Genomic DNA, 17522 nt, shown 5'->3' on the forward strand with positions numbered 1-17522 from the left:
ACGATCATTACCCTGGAAAGAAAGGGAAAGCAAAGTTGACTTAGAAGACATAACAGCATTCCAAGTCTTAAGCCATAAAGCTCTTCTAGCTAAAATAGCTAGAGACATATACCTGACATCAACTCTAATGATATCAAAGATGGCATTACAAATAAAATTTTTAGCATGTTGAAGAATAAAAATGCTATGAGAATTATGATCTGTTACTTGTTGCGCTAAAGCTTCTAACCAAAAGATGAAGCTGCAGCAACATCCGCTAAAGATATAGCAGGTCTAAGAAGATTACCTGAACACAAGTAAGCTTTTCTTAGAAAGGATTCAATTTTCCTATCTAAAGGATCCTTAAGGAAGTACCATCTGCCGTAGGAATAGTAGTATGCTTTACAAGAGTAGAGACAGCCCCATCAACTTTAGGGATTTTGTCCCAAAACTCTAATCTGTCAGATGGCACAGGATATAATTGCTTAAAACGTTTAGAAGGAGTAAATGAATTACCCAAATTATTCCATTCCCTGGAAATTACTTCAGAAATAGCACTAGGGACAGGAAAAACTTCTGGAATAACTACAGGAGATTTAAAAACCTTATCTAAACGTTTAGATTTAGTATCAAGAGGACTAGAATCCTCTATTTCTAATGCAATTAGGACTTCTTTAAATAAAGAACGAATAAATTTCATTTTAAATAAATATGAAGATTTATCAGCATCAACCTCTGAGACAGAATCCTCTGAACCAGAAGAACCATTATCAGAATCAGAATGATGATGTTCATTTAAAAATTCATCTGAAAAAAGAGAAGTTTTAAAAGACTTTTATGTATACTAGAAGGAGAAATAACAGACATAGCCTTCTTAATGGATTTAGAAACAAAATCTCTTATGTTATCAGGAACACTCTGAGTATTAGATGTTGACAGAACAGCAACAGGTAATGTAACAGTACTAAAGGAAATATTATCTGCATAAACAGTTTGTCATGACAAAACAGTACAAACAACAGCTGGAGGAACAGATACCATAAGTTTACAGTAGATACACTTAGCTTTGGTAGCTCCAGCCCCAGGCAGCGATTTTCCAGAAGTATCTTCTGATTCAGTTTCAACGTGGGACATCTTGCAATATGTAATAGAAAAAACAACATAAAAAGCAAAATTGATCAAATTCCTTAAATGACAGTTTCAGGAATGGGAAAAAAATGCCAGCGAACAAGCTTCTAGCAACCAGAAGCAATAAAAAATGAGACTTAAATAATGTGGAGACAATAGCGACGCCCATATTTTTTTAGCGCCAAAAATGACGCCCACATTATTTGGCGCCTAAATGCTTTTGGCGCCAAAAATGACGCCACATCCGGAACGCCGACACTTTTGGCGCAAAAGAACGTCAAAAATGACGCAACTTCCGGCGACACGTATGACGCCGGAAACAGAAGAAAAAAAAAATTTTGTGCCAAAAAAGTCCGCGCCAAGAATGACGCAATAAAATGAAGCATTTTCAGCCCTCTGCGAGCCTAATAGCCCACAGGGAAAAAGTCAAATTTTTAAGGTAAGAAAAAAATTGATTTATTCATATGCATTATCCCAAGTATGAAACTGACTGTCTGGAAATAAGGAAAGTTGAACATCCTGAGTCAAGGCAAATAAATGTTTGAATACATATATTTAGAACTTTATAAACAAAGTGCCCAACCATAGCTTAGAGTGTCACAGAAAATAAGACTTACTTACCCCAGGACACTCATCTACATGTTTGTAGAAAGCCAAACCAGTACTGAAACGAGAATCAGTAGAGGAAATGGTAAATATAAGAGTATATCGTCGATCTGAAAAGGGAGGTAAGAGATGAATCTCTACGACCGATAACAGAGAACCTATGAAATAGACCCCGTAGAAGGAGATCACTGCATTCAATAGGCAATACTCTCTTCACATCCCTCTGACATTCACTGCACGCTGAGAGGAAAACCGGGCTCCAACTTGCTGCGGAGCGCATATCAACGTAGAATCTAGCACAAACTTACTTCACCACCTCCCTTGGAGGCAAAGTTTGTAAAACTGATTTGTGGGTGTGGTGAGGGGTGTATTTATAGGCATTTTAAGGTTTGGGAAACTTTGCCCCTCCTGGTAGGAATGTATATCCCATACGTCACTAGCTCATGGACTCTTGCTAATTACATGAAAGAAATACAATTTATTTATTCTAGAGAATTTAGTAGACGAAAAGGGATTAAACGCTAAGGATACCCTTACATGGAAACACACAATAACTTTATTAACCTAATAACTGAATAAAAAGAGGCGTATTTGTGTAAGGTGTGTGATGGGTGTTTTTGTGTAAGGTGTGTGATGGGTGTATTTGTGTAAGGTGTGTGATGGGTGTTTTTGTGTAAGGTGTGTGATGGGTGTATTTGTGTAAGGTGTGTGATGGGTGTATTTGTGTAAGGTGTGTGATGGGTGTATTTGTGTAAGGTGTGTGATGGGCGTATTTGTGTAAGGTGTGTGATGGGTGTATTTGTGTAAGGTGTGTGATGGGCGTATTTGTGTAAGTTGTGTGATGGGTGTATTTGTGTAAGTTGTGTGATGGGTGTATTTGTGTAAGGTGTGTGATGGGCGTATTTGTGTAAGGTGTGTGATGGGCGTATTTGTGTAAGGTGTGTGATGGGCGTATTTGTGTAAGGTGTGTGATGGGTGTATTTGTGTAAGGTGTGTGATGGGCGTATTTGTATAAGGTGTGTGATGGGCGTATTTGTGTAAGGTGTGTGATGGGCATATTTGTGTAAGGTGTGTGATGGGTGTATTTGTATAAGGTGTGTGATGGGCGTATTTGTGCAAGGTGTGTGATGGGCGTATTTGTGTAAGGTGTGTGATGGGCATATTTGTGTAAGGTGTGTGATGGGTGTATTTGTATAAGGTGTGTGATGGGCGTATTTGTGCAAGGTGTGTGATGGGCATATTTGTGTAAGGTTTGACGGGCGTATTTGTGTAAGGTGTGTGATGGGTGTATTTGTGTAAGGTGTGACGGGCGTATTTGTGTAAGGTGTGTGATGGGCGTATTTGTGTAAGGTGTGTGACGGCGTATTTGTGTAAGGTGTGTGATGGGTGTATTTCTGTAAGGTGTGTGATGGGCGTATTTGTGTAAGGTGTGTGATGGATGAATTTGTGTAAGGTGTGTGATGGGCGTATTTGTGTAAGGTGTGTGATGGGTGTATTTGTGTAAGGTGTGTGATGGGCGTATTTGTGTAAGGTGTGTGATGGGCGTATTTGTGTAAGGTGTGTGATGGGCGTATTTGTGTAAGGTGTGTGATGGGCGTATTTGTGTAAGGTGTGTGATGGGTGTATTTGTGTAAGGTGTGTGATGGGTGTATTTGTGTAAGGTGTGTGATGGGCGTATTTGTGTAAGGTGTGTGATGGGCGTATTTGTGTAAGGTGTGTGATGGGTGTATTTGTGTAAGGTGTGTGATGGGCGTATTTGTGTAAGGTTTGTGATGGACGTATTTTTGTAAGGTGTGTGATGGGCGTATTTGTATAAGGTGTGTGATGGGCATATTTGTGTATGGTGTGTGATGGGCGTATTTGTGTAAGGTGTGTGATGGGTGTATTTGTGTAAGGTGTGTGATGGACGTATTTGTGTAAGGTGTGTGATGGGCGTATTTGTGTAAGGTGTGTGATGGGTGTATTTGTGTAAGGTGTGTGATGGGCGTGTTTGTGTAAGGCGTGTGATGGGCGTATTTGTGTAAGGTGTGTGATGGGTGTATTTGTGTAAGGTGTGTGATGGGTGTATTTGTGTAAGGTGTGTGATGGGTGTATTTGTGTAAGGTGTGTGATGGGAGTATTTGTGTAAGGTGTGTGATCTGCGTATTTGTGTAAGGTGTGTGATGGGCGTATTTGTGTAAGGTGTGTGATGGGCGTGTTTGTGTAAGGTGTGTAATGGGTGTATTTGTGTAAGGTGTGTGATGGGAGTATTTGTGTAAGGTGTGTGATGGGCGTGTTTGTGTAAGGTGTGTGATGGACGTATTTGTGTAAGGTGTGTAATGGGCGTATTTGTGTAAGGTGTGTGATGGGTGTATTTGTGTAAGGTGTGTGATGGAAGTATTTGTGTAAGGCAGGTGACGGGCGTATTTGTGCAAGGTGTGTGATGGGCGTATTTGTGTAAGGTGTGTGATGGGCATATTTGTGTAAGGTGTGTGATGGGCGTATTTGTGCAAGGTGTGTGATGGGCGTATTTGTGCAAGGTGTGTGATGGGTGTATTTGTGTAAGGTGTGTGATGGGTGTATTTGTGTAAGGTGTGACGGGCGTATTTGTGTAAGGTGTGTGATGGGTGTATTTGTGTAAGGTGTGTGATGGGCGTATTTGTGTAAGGTGTGTGATGGGTGTATTTGTGTAAGGTGTGTGATGGGCGTATTTGTGTAAGGTGTGTGATGGGCGTATTTGTGTAAGGTGTGTGATGGGCGTATTTGTGTAAGGTGTGTGACGGCGTATTTGTGTAAGGTGTGTGATGGGTGTATTTCTGTAAGGTGTGTGATGGGCGTATTTGTGTAAGGTGTGTGATGGATGAATTTGTGTAAGGTGTGTGATGGGCGTATTTGTGTAAGGTGTGTGATGGGCGTATTTGTGTAAGGTGTGTGATGGGCGTATTTGTGTAAGGTGTGTGATGGGCGTATTTGTGTAAGGTGTGTGATGGGCGTATTTGTGTAAGGTGTGTGATGGGCGTATTTGTGTAAGGTGTGTGATGGGTGTATTTGTGTAAGGTGTGTGATGGGTGTATTTGTGTAAGGTGTGTGATGGACGTATTTGTGTAAGGTGTGTGATGGGCGTATTTGTGTAAGGTGTGTGATGGGTGTATTTGTGTAAGGTGTGTGATGGGTGTATTTGTGTAAGGTGTGTGATAGGCGGATTTGTGTAAGGTGTGTGATGGGTGTATTTGTGTAAGGTGTGTGATGGACGTATTTGTGTAAGGTGTGTGATGGGCGTATTTGTGTAAGGTGTGTGATGGGTGTATTTGTGTAAGGTGTGTGATGGGTGTATTTGTGTAAGGTGTGTGATGGGCGTATTTCTGTAAGGTGTGTGATGGGTGTATTTGTGTAAGGTGTGTGATGGGTGTATTTGTGTAAGGTGTGTGATGGGCGTATTTGTGTAAGGTGTGTGATGGGTGTATTTGTGTAAGGTGTGTGATGGGTGTATTTGTGTAAGGTGTGTGATGGGTGTATTTGTGTAAGGTGTGTGATGGGAGTATTTGTGTAAGGTGTGTGATGGGCGTATTTGTGTAAGGTGTGTGATGGGCGTATTTGTGTAAGGTGTGTGATGGGTGTATTTGTGTAAGGTGTGTGATGGGTGTATTTGTGTAAGGTGTGTGATGGGTGTATTTGTGTAAGGTGTGTGATGGGCGTATTTGTGTAAGGTGTGTGATGGGTGTATTTGTGTAAGGTGTGTGATGGGTGTATTTGTGTAAGGTGTGTGATGGGAGTATTTGTGTAAGGTGTGTGATGGGCGTATTTGTGTAAGGTGTGTGATGGGCGTGTTTGTGTAAGGTGTGTAATGGGTGTATTTGTGTAAGGTGTGTGATGGGAGTATTTGTGTATGGTGTGTGATGGGCGTGTTTGTGTAAGGTGTGTGATGGACGTATTTGTGTAAGGTGTGTAATGGGCGTATTTGTGTAAGGTGTGTGATGGGTGTATTTGTGTAAGGTGTGTGATGGAAGTATTTGTGTAAGGCAGGTGACGGGCGTGTTTTTGTAAGGTGTGTGATGGGTGTATTTGTGTAAGGTGTGTGATGGGAGTATTTGTGTAAGGCGGGTGACGGGCGTGTTTTTGTAAGGCGTGTAAGCGCCATATTTGTATAAGGTGCGTGACGGGTGTATTTGTGTAAGGTGTGTGATGGGTGTATTTGTGTAAGGTGTGTGATGGGTGTATTTGTGTAAGGTGTGTGATGGGCGTGTTTGTGTAAGGTGTGTGATGGGTGTATTTGTGTAAGGTGTGTGATGGGAGTATTTGTGTAAGGTGTGTGATGGGAGTATTTGTGTAAGGTGTGTGATGGGAGTATTTGTGTAAGGTGTGTGATGGGCGTGTTTGTGTAAGGTGTGTGATGGGTGTGTTTGTGTAAGGTGTGTAATGGGCGTATTTGTATAAGGTGTGTGATGGAAGTATTTGTGTAAGGTGTGTGATGGGTGTATTTGTGTAAGGTGTGTGATGGGTGTATTTGTGTAAGGTGTGTGATGGGTGTATTTGTGTAAGGTGTGTGATGGGTGTATTTGTGTAAGGTGTGTGATGGGCGTATTTGTGCAAGGTGTGTGATGGGCGTATTTGTGTAAGGTGTGTGATGGGCGTATTTGTGTAAGGTGTGTGATGGGTGTATTTGTGTAAGGTGTGTGATGGGCGTATTTGTGTAAGGTGTGTGATGGGCGTATTTGTGTAAGGTGTGTGATGGGTGTATTTGTGTAAGGTGTGTGATGGACGTATTTGTGTAAGGTGTGTGATGGGCGTATTTGTGTAAGGTGTGTGATGGGTGTATTTGTGTAAGGTGTGTGATGGGCGTGTTTGTGTAAGGCGTGTGATGGGCGTATTTGTGTAAGGTGTGTGATGGGTGTATTTGTGTAAGGTGTGTGATGGGTGTATTTGTGTAAGGTGTGTGATGGGTGTATTTGTGTAAGGTGTGTGATGGGAGTATTTGTGTAAGGTGTGTGATCTGCGTATTTGTGTAAGGTGTGTGATGGGCGTATTTGTGTAAGGTGTGTGATGGGCGTATTTGTGTAAGGTGTGTGATGGGTGTATTTGTGTAAGGTGTGTGATGGGAGTATTTGTGTAAGGTGTGTGATGGAAGTATTTGTGTAAGGTGTGTGATGGGAGTATTTGTGTAAGGTGTGTGATGGGCGTGTTTGTGTAAGGTGTGTGATGGACGTATTTGTGTAAGGTGTGTAATGGGCGTATTTGTGTAAGGTGTGTGATGGGTGTATTTGTGTAAGGTGTGTGATGGAAGTATTTGTGTAAGGTGTGTGATGGAAGTATTTGTGTAAGGTGTGTGATGGAAGTATTTGTGTAAGGTGTGTGATGGAAGTATTTGTGTAAGGCAGGTGACGGGCGTATTTGTGCAAGGTGTGTGATGGGCGTATTTGTGTAAGGTGTGTGATGGGCATATTTGTGTAAGGTGTGTGATGGGCGTATTTGTGCAAGGTGTGTGATGGGCGTATTTGTGCAAGGTGTGTGATGGGCATATTTGTGTAAGGTTTGACGGGCGTATTTGTGTAAGGTGTGTGATGGGTGTATTTGTGTAAGGTGTGACGGGCGTATTTGTGTAAGGTGTGTGATGGGTGTATTTGTGTAAGGTGTGTGATGGGCGTATTTGTGTAAGGTGTGTGATGGGTGTATTTGTGTAAGGTGTGTGATGGGTGTATTTGTGTAAGGTGTGTGATGGGCGTATTTGTGTAAGGTGTGTGATGGGCGTATTTGTGTAAGGTGTGTGACGGCGTATTTGTGTAAGGTGTGTGATGGGTGTATTTCTGTAAGGTGTGTGATGGGCGTATTTGTGTAAGGTGTGTGATGGATGAATTTGTGTAAGGTGTGTGATGGGCGTATTTGTGTAAGGTGTGTGATGGGTGTATTTGTGTAAGGTGTGTGATGGGAGTATTTGTGTAAGGTGTGTGATGGGCGTATTTGTGTAAGGTGTGTGATGGGCGTATTTGTGTAAGGTGTGTGATGGGCGTATTTGTGTAAGGTGTGTGATGGGCGTATTTGTGTAAGGTGTGTGATGGGTGTATTTGTGTAAGGTGTGTGATGGGTGTATTTGTGTAAGGTGTGTGATGGACGTATTTGTGTAAGGTGTGTGATGGGCGTATTTGTGTAAGGTGTGTGATGGGTGTATTTGTGTAAGGTGTGTGATGGGCGTATTTGTGTAAGGTTTGTGATGGACGTATTTTTGTAAGGTGTGTGATGGGCGTATTTGTGTAAGGTGTGTAATGGGTGTATTTTTGTTAGGTGTGTGATGGGCGTATTTGTGTAAGGTGTGTAATGGGTGTATTTGTGTAAGGTGTGTGATGGGCGTATTTGTATAAGGTGTGTGATGGGCGTATTTGTGTATGGTGTGTGATGGACGTATTTGTGTAAGGTGTGTGATGGACGTATTTGTGTAAGGTGTGTGATGGGTGTATTTGTGTAAGGTGTGTGATGGACGTATTTGTGTAAGGTGTGTGATGGGTGTATTTGTGTAAGGTGTGTGATGGACGTATTTGTGTAAGGTGTGTGATGGGCGTATTTGTGTAAGGTGTGTGATGGGTATATTTGTGTAAGGTGTGTGATGGGTGTATTTGTGTAAGGTGTGTGATGGGCGTATTTGTGTAAGGTGTGTGATGGGTGTATTTGTGTAAGGTGTGTGATGGGTGTATTTGTGTAAGGTGTGTGATGGGAGTATTTGTGTAAGGTGTGTGATGGGCGTATTTGTGTAAGGTGTGTGATGGGCGTATTTGTGTAAGGTGTGTGATGGGCGTGTTTGTGTAAGGTGTGTAATGGGTGTATTTGTGTAAGGTGTGTGATGGGAGTATTTGTGTAAGGTGTGTGATGGGCGTGTTTGTGTAAGGTGTGTAATGGGCGTATTTGTGTAAGGTGTGTGATGGGTGTATTTGTGTAAGGTGTGTGATGGAAGTATTTGTGTAAGGCAGGTGACGGGCGTGTTTTTGTAAGGTGTGTGATGGGTGTATTTGTGTAAGGTGTGTGATGGGAGTATTTGTGTAAGGCGGGTGACGGGCGTGTTTTTGTAAGGCGTGTAAGCGCCATATTTGTATAAGGTGCGTGACGGGTGTATTTGTGTAAGGTGTGTGATGGGTGTATTTGTGTAAGGTGTGTGATGGGAGTATTTGTGTAAGGTGTGTGATGGGCGTGTTTGTGTAAGGTGTGTGATGGGCGTGTTTGTGTAAGGTGTGTAATGGGCGTATTTGTGTAAGGTGTGTGATGGGTGTATTTGTATAAGGTGTGTGATGGAAGTATTTGTGTAAGGCAGGTGACGGGCGTGTTTTTGTAAGGTGTGTGATGGGTGTATTTGTGTAAGGTGTGTGATGGGAGTATTTGTGTAAGGCGGGTGACGGGCGTGTTTTTGTAAGGCGTGTAAGCGCCATATTTGTATAAGGTGCGTGACGGGTGTATTTGTGTAAGGTATGTGTTGGGAGTATTTGTGTTAGGCGTGTGATGGCTGTATTTGTGTAACATGTGTGACAGGCGTATTTGTGTAAGGAGTGAGACGGGCGTATTTGTGTAAGGCATGTTACGGGCGTATTTGTGTAACACGTGTGATGGGTGTATTTGTGTAAAGTGTTTGTTGGGAGCATTTGTGTAAGGCGTGTGACGGGCGTATTTGTATGAGGCGTGAAACAGGGGTATTCTAGTAAGATGTATGACGATCGTATATGTGTAATGCGCGTATGTGTGTGAGGTGTATGATGGGCGTATTTGTGTAATGCGCATATTTGTGTGAGGCAAGTAAAGGGGTGTTTTGTGTAAGGTGTATGACGTGCGTATTTGTGTAATGCACGTATTTGTATGAGGCGTGAAACGGGGTATTCGAGTAAGGTGTATGATGAGCGTATATTTGTAATGCACGTATTTGTATGATGCATGTAATGGGGGTATTCGTGTAATCTGCATATTTGTGTAAGACATGTAATTGGCGTATTTGTAAAACATGTGTGATGGGTGTATTTGTGTGTGGTGTGTAACAGGGGTATTAGAGTAAGGTGTATGATGAGCGTATATTTGTAATGCACGTATTTGTATGATGCATGTAACGGGGGTATTCATGTAATCTGCATATTTGTGTAAGACATGTAATTGGCGTATTTGTAAAACATGTGTGATGGGTGTATTTGTGTGAGGTGTGTAACAGGGGTATTCGAGTAAGGTGTATGACGAGCGTATTTATGTAATGTGCGTATTTGTGTGAGGTGTGTAACAGGGGTATTCGAGTAAGGTGTATGACAAGTGTATTTGTGTAATGCGTGTATTTGTGTGAGTCGTGTAACAGGGGTATTCGAGTAAGGTGTATGACGAGCGTATTTGTGTAATCTGCATATTTGTGTAAGACATGTAACTGGTGTATATTTGTAAAACACGTGTGATGGGTGTATTTGTGTAATGCGCTTATTTGTGTGAGGTGTGTCACAGGGGTATTCGTGTAAGGTGTATGACGAGCATATTTGTGTAATCTGCATATTTGTGTAAGACATGTAATTGGAGTATATTTGTAAAACACGTGTGATGGGTGTATTTGTGTAATGCGCGTATTTGTGTGAGGTGTGTAACAGGGGTATTCGAGTAAGGTGTATGACGAGCGTATTTGTGTAATGCGCGTATTTGTGTGAGGTGTGTAACAGGGGTATTCGTGTAAGGTGTATCACGGGCGTATTTGTGTGAGGTGTGTAACAGGGGTATTTGAGTAAGGTGTATGACGAGCGTATTTGTGTAATCTGCATATTTTTGTGAGGTGTGTAACAGGGGTATTCGTGTAAGGTGTATGATGAGCGTATTTGTGTAATCTGCATATTTGTGTAAGACACGTAATTGGTGTATATTTGTAAAACACGTGTGATGGGTGTATTTGTGTAATGCGCTTATTTGTGTGAGGTGTGTCACAGGGTATTCGTGTAAGGTGTATGACGAGCATATTTGTGTAATCTGCATATTTGTGTAAGACATGTAATTGGCGTATATTTGTAAAACACGTGTGATGGGTGTATTTGTGTAATGCACGTATTTGTGTGAGGTGTGTCACAGGGGTATTCGTGTAAGGTGTATGACGGGCGTATTTGTGTAATGCGCGTATTTGTGTGAGGTGTGTCACAGGGGTATTCGTGTAAGGTGTATGACGGGCGTATTTGTGTGAGGTGTGTAACAGGGGTATTCGTGTAAGGTGTATGACGAGCGTATTTGTGTAATCTGCATATTTGTGTAAGACATGTAATTGGCGTATTTGTAAAACACATGTGATGGGTGTATTTGTGTAATGCACGTATTTGTGTGAGGTGTGTCACAGGGGTATTCGTGTAAGGTGTATGACGGGTGTATTTGTGTAATGCACGTATTTGTGTGAGGTGTGTAACAGGGGTATTCGTTTAAGGTGTATGATGAGCGTATTTGTGTAATGCGTGTATTTGTGTAAGACATGTAATTGGCGTATTTGTAAAACACATGTGATGGGTGTATTTGTGTAATGCACGTATTTGTGTGAGGTGTGTCACAGGGGTATTCGTGTAAGGTGTATGACGGGTGTATTTGTGTAATGCACGTATTTGTGTGAGGTGTGTAACAGGGGTATTCGTGTAAGGTGTATGATGAGCGTATTTGTGTAATGCGTGTATTTGTGTGAGGTGTGTAACAGGGGTATTCAAGTAAGGTGTATGACGAGAGTATTTGTGTAATCTGCATATTTGTGTAAGAAATGTAATTGGCGTATTTGTAAAACACGTGTGATGGGTGTATTTGTGTAATACATGTATTTGTGTGAGGTGTGTAACAGGGGTATTCGTGTAAGGTGTATGACGAGCGTATTTGTGTAATGAGTGTATTTGTGTGAGGTGTGTAACAGGGGTATTCGTGTAAGGTGTATGACGAGCGTATTTGTGTAGTGCACGTATTTGTGTAAGACATGTAATTGGCGTATTTGTAAAACACGTGTGATGGGTGTATTTGTGTAATGCGCGTATTTGTGTAAGACATGTAATTGGTGTACATTTGTAAAACAAGTGTGATGGGTGTATTTGTGTAATGCGCGTATTTGTGTAAGACATGTAATTGGTGTACATTTGTAAAACATGTGTGATGGGTGTATTTGTGTAATGCGCGTATTTGTGAAAGACATGTAATTGGTGTACATTTGTAAAACATGTGTGATGGGTGTATTTGTGTAATGCGCGTATTTGTGTAAGACATGTATTTGGTGTACATTTGTAAAACACGTGTGATGGGTGTATTTGTGTAATGCGCGTATTTGTGTAAGACATGTAATTGGCGTCCATTTGTAAAACACGTGTGATGGGTGTATTTGTGTAATGCGCGTATTTGTGTAAGACATGTAATTGGCGTACATTTGTAAAATATGTGTGATGAGTGTATTTGTGTAATGCGCGTATTTGTGTAAGACATGTAATTGGTGTACATTTGTAAAACACGTGTGATGGGTGCATTTGTGTAATGCGCGTATTTGTGTAAGACATGTAATTGGTGTACATTTGTAAAACACGTGTGATGGGTGTATTTGTGTAAGACATGTAATTGGCGTATTTGTAAAACAAGTGTGATGGGTGTATTTGTGTAATGCGCGTATTTGTGTAAGACATGTAATTGGTGTACATTTGTAAAACACGTGTGATGGGTGTATTTGTGTAATGCGCGTATTTGTGTAAGACATGTAATTGGCGTACATTTGTAAAATATGTGTGATGAGTGTATTTGTGTAATGCGCGTATTTGTGTAAGACATGTAATTGGTGTACATTTGTAAAACACGTGTGATGGGTGTATTTGTGTAATGCGCGTATTTGTGTAAGACATGTAATTGGCGTCCATTTGTAAAACACGTGTGATGAGTGTATTTGTGTAATGCGCGTATTTGTGTAAGACATGTAATTGGCGTACATTTGTAAAATATGTGTGATGAGTGTATTTGTGTAATGCGCGTATTTGTGTAAGACATGTAATTGGTGTACATTTGTAAAACACGTGTGATGGGTGCATTTGTGTAATGCGCGTATTTGTGTAAGACATGTAATTGGTGTACATTTGTAAAACACGTGTGATGGGTGTATTTGTGTAAGACATGTAATTGGCGTACATTTGTAAAACACGTGTGATGGGTGTATTTGTGTAATGCGCGTATTTGTGTAAGACATGTAATTGGTGTACATTTGTAAAACACGTGTGATGGGTGTATTTGTGTAATGCGCGTATTTGTGTAAGACATGTAATTGGCGTACATTTGTAAAACATGTGTGATGAGTGTATTTGTGCAATGCGCGTATTTGTGTAAGACATGTAATTGGCGTACATTTTTAAAACATGTGTGATGAGTGTATTTGTGTAATGCGCGTATTTGTGTAAGACATGTAATTGGTGTACATTTGTAAAACACGTGTGATGGGTGTATTTGTGTAATGCGCGTATTTGTGTAAGACATGTAATTGGTGTACATTTGTAAAACACGTGTGATGGGTGTATTTGTGTAATGCGCGTATTTGTGTAAGACATGTAATTGGTGTACATTTGTAAAACACGTGTGATGGGTGTATTTGTGTAAGACATGTAATTGGCGTATTTGTAAAACAAGTGTGATGGGTGTATTTGTGTAATGCGCGTATTTGTGTAAGACATGTAATTGGTGTACATTTGTAAAACACGTGTGATGGGTGTATTTGTGTAAGACATGTAATTGGCGTATTTGTAAAACAAGTGTGATGGGTGTATTTGTGTAATGCGCGTATTTGTGTAAGACATGTAATTGGTGTACATTTGTAAAACACGTGTGATGGGTGTATTTGTGTAATGCGCGTATTTGTGTAAGACATGTAATTGGCGTCCATTTGTAAAACACGTGTGATGAGTGTATTTGTGTAATGCGCGTATTTGTGTAAGACATGTAATTGGCGTACATTTGTAAAACACGTGTGATGAGTGTATTTGTGTAATGCGCGTATTTGTGTAAGACATGTAATTGGCGTACATTTGTAAAACACGTGTGATGAGTGTATTTGTGTAATGCGCGTATTTGTGTAAGACATGTAATTGGTGTACATTTGTAAAACACGTGTGATGGGTGCATTTGTGTAATGCGCGTATTTGTGTAAGACATGTAATTGGTGTACATTTGTAAAACACGTGTGATGGGTGTATTTGTGTAATGCGCGTATTTGTGTAAGACATGTAATTGGTGTACATTTGTAAAACACGTGTGATGGGTGTATTTGTGTAATGCGCGTATTTGTGTAAGACATGTAATTGGTGTACATTTGTAAAACACGTGTGATGAGTGTATTTGTGTAATGCGCGTATTTGTGTAAGACATGTAATTGGCGTACATTTGTAAAATATGTGTGATGGGTGTATTTGTGTAATGCGCGTATTTGTGTAAGACATGTAATTGGCGTACATTTGTAAAACATGTGTGATGAGTGTATTTGTGTAATGCGCGTATTTGTGTAAGACATGTAATTGGTGTACATTTGTAAAACACGTGTGATGGGTGCATTTGTGTAATGCGCGTATTTGTGTAAGACATGTAATTGGTGTACATTTGTAAAACACGTGTGATGGGTGTATTTGTGTAATGCTCGTATTTGTGTAAGACATGTAATTGGCGTACATTTGTAAAATATGTGTGATGAGTGTATTTGTGTAATGCGCGTATTTGTGTAAGACATGTAATTGGTGTACATTTGTAAAACACGTGTGATGGGTGTATTTGTGTAATGCGGGTATTTGTGTAAGACATGTAATTGGCGTCCATTTGTAAAACACGTGTGATGAGTGTATTTGTGTAATGCGCGTATTTGTGTAAGACATGTAATTGGCGTACATTTGTAAAATATGTGTGATGAGTGTATTTGTGTAATGCGCGTATTTGTGTAAGACATGTAATTGGCGTACATTTGTAAAACACGTGTGATGGGTGTATTTGTGTAATGCGTGTATTTGTGTAAGACATGTAATTGGTGTACATTTGTAAAACACGTGTGATGGGTGCATTTGTGTAATGCGCGTATTTGTGTAAGACATGTAATTGGTGTACATTTGTAAAACACGTGTGATGGGTGTATTTGTGTAATGCGCGTATTTGTGTAAGACATGTAATTGGTGTACATTTGTAAAACACGTGTGATGGGTGTATTTGTGTAATGCGCGTATTTGTGTAAGACATGTAATTGGTGTACATTTGTAAAACACGTGTGATGGGTGTATTTGTGTAATGCGCGTATTTGTGTAAGACATGTAATTGGCGTACATTTGTAAAATATGTGTGATGGGTGTTTTTGTGTAATGCGCGTATTTGTGTAAGACATGTAATTGGCGTACATTTGTAAAACATGTGTGATGAGTGTATTTGTGTAATGCGCGTATTTGTGTAAGACATGTAATTGGTGTACATTTGTAAAACACGTGTGATGGGTGTATTTGTGTAAGACATGTAATTGGTGTACATTTGTAAAACACGTGTGATGGGTGTATTTGTGTAATGCGCGTATTTGTGTAAGACATGTAATTGGTGTACATTTGTAAAACACGTGTGATGGGTGTATTTGTGTAATGCGCGTATTTGTGTAAGACATGTAATTGGCGTACATTTGTAAAACATGTGTGATGGGTGTATTTGTGTAATGCGCTTATTTGTGTGAGGTGTGTCACAGGGTATTCGAGTAAGGTGTATGACGAGCATATTTGTGTAATCTGCATATTTGTGTAAGACATGTAATTGGCGTATATTTGTAAAACACGTGTGATGGGTGTATTTGTGTAATGCACGTATTTGTGTGAGGTGTGTCACAGGGGTATTCGTGTAAGGTGTATGACGGGCGTATTTGTGTAATGCGCGTATTTGTGTGAGGTGTGTCACAGGGGTATTCGTGTAAGGTGTATCACAGGCGTATTTGTGTGAGGTGTGTAACAGGGGTATTCGTGTAAGGTGTATGACGAGCTTATTTGTGTAATCTGCATATTTGTGTAAGACATGTAATTGGCGTATTTGTAAAACACATGTGATGGGTGTATTTGTGTAATGCACGTATTTGTGTGAGGTGTGTCACAGGGGTATTCGTGTAAGGTGTATGACGAGCGTATTTGTATAATCTGCATATTTGTGTAAGACATGTAATTGGCATATTTGTAAAACACGTGTGATGGGTGTATTTGTGTAATGCGTGTATTTGTGTGAGGTGTGTAACAGGGGTATTCAAGTAAGGTGTATGACGAGCGTATTTGTGTAATCTGCATATTTGTGTAAGAAATGTAATAGGCGTATTTGTAAAACACGTGTGATGGGTGTATTTGTGTAATGCATGCATTTGTGTGAGGTGTGTAACAGGGGTATTCGTGTAAGGTGTATGACGAGCGTATTTGTGTGATGTGTGTATTTGTGTGAGGTGTGTAACAGGGGTATTCGTGTAAAGTGTATGACGAGCGTATTTGTGTAATGCGCGTATTTGTGTAAGACATGTAATTGGCGTATTTGTAAAACACGTGTGATGGGTGTATTTGTGTAATGCGCGTATTTGTGTAAGACATGTAATTAGTGTATATTTGTAAAACACGTGTGATGGGTGTATTTGTGTAATGCGCGTATTTGTGTAAGACATGTAATTGGCGTACATTTGTAAAACACGTGTGATGAGTGTATTTGTGTAATGCGCGTATTTGTGTAAGACATGTAATTGGTGTACATTTGGAAAACACGTGTGATGGGTGTATTTGTGTAATGCGCGTATTTGTGTAAGACATGTAATTGGTGTACATTTGTAAAACACGTGTGATGGGTGTATTTGTGTAATGCGGGTATTTGTGTAAGACATGTAATTGGCGTACATTTGTAAAACACGTGTGATGAGTGTATTTGTGTAATGCTCGTATTTGTGTAAGACATGTAATTGGTGTACATTTGGAAAACACGTGTGATGGGTGTATTTGTGTAATGCGCGTATTTGTGTAAGACATGTAATTGGCGTACATTTGTAAAACATGTGTGATGAGTGTATTTGTGTAAGACATGAAATTGGCGTACATTTGTAAAACACGTGTGATGGGTGTATTTGTGTAATGCGCGTATTTGTGTAAGACATGTAATTGGCGTACATTTGTAAAACATGTGTGATGAGTGTATTTGTGTAAGACATGAAATTGGCGTACATTTGTAAAACATGTGTGATGAGTGTATTTGTGTAATGCGCGTATTTGTGTAAGACATGTAATTGGCGTACATTTGTAAAACATGTGTGATGAGTGTATTTGTGTATACACCAGTATGCAGATATACAATGATCAGTCAGGATTCAGAGCTCTCATATTGTGTGACAGGTGCTGCGCTACTGCTCGTCCTCACCTAGGACAGTGGAAGTTCTGCTGAACACCTACAGCTACGTTCGTGTCACCGAAGAGTGGGCAGATGCAGTGCCAGAGGAGCAGAAGCAGGTATGTCCCACAATACTACTGTACATCTGATAAAATTACTGTACAACATATAATACTACTGTACATAACATATTACTACTATACATAACATAATACTACTGTACAACACATAATACTACTGTACATCCCATAATACTAGTGTACATCCCATAATACTACTGTACATCTGATAAAATTACAGTACAACATATAATACTACTGTACATAACATATTACTACTATACATAACATAATACTACTGTACAACACATAATACTACTGTACATCCCATAATACTAGTGTACATCCCATAATACTACTGTACATCACATAATACTACTGTACATAACATAATACTACTGTACATCAATTAATACTACTGAACATAACATAATA

At 40.2% G+C, this 17522-nt stretch overlaps 1 protein-coding gene across 1 annotated transcript in view; it reads left to right on the top strand.

Moving 5' to 3' along the window:
• Positions 1-17177, top strand: part of ASB10 (ankyrin repeat and SOCS box containing 10) — a 325082-nt gene extending 307905 nt beyond the window's left edge. Inside the window, exon 4 of the mRNA XM_053713231.1 lies at positions 17034-17177. Within this exon, the coding sequence (XP_053569206.1) occupies positions 17034-17177 (144 nt within the window). The remainder of the gene's footprint in view (positions 1-17033) is intronic.
• The last annotated feature ends 345 nt before the right edge of the window (positions 17178-17522 follow it).

Source organism: Bombina bombina, chromosome 5 (genome assembly GCF_027579735.1).
Source record: "Bombina bombina isolate aBomBom1 chromosome 5, aBomBom1.pri, whole genome shotgun sequence".
Lineage (NCBI taxonomy): Eukaryota > Metazoa > Chordata > Amphibia > Anura > Bombinatoridae > Bombina > Bombina bombina.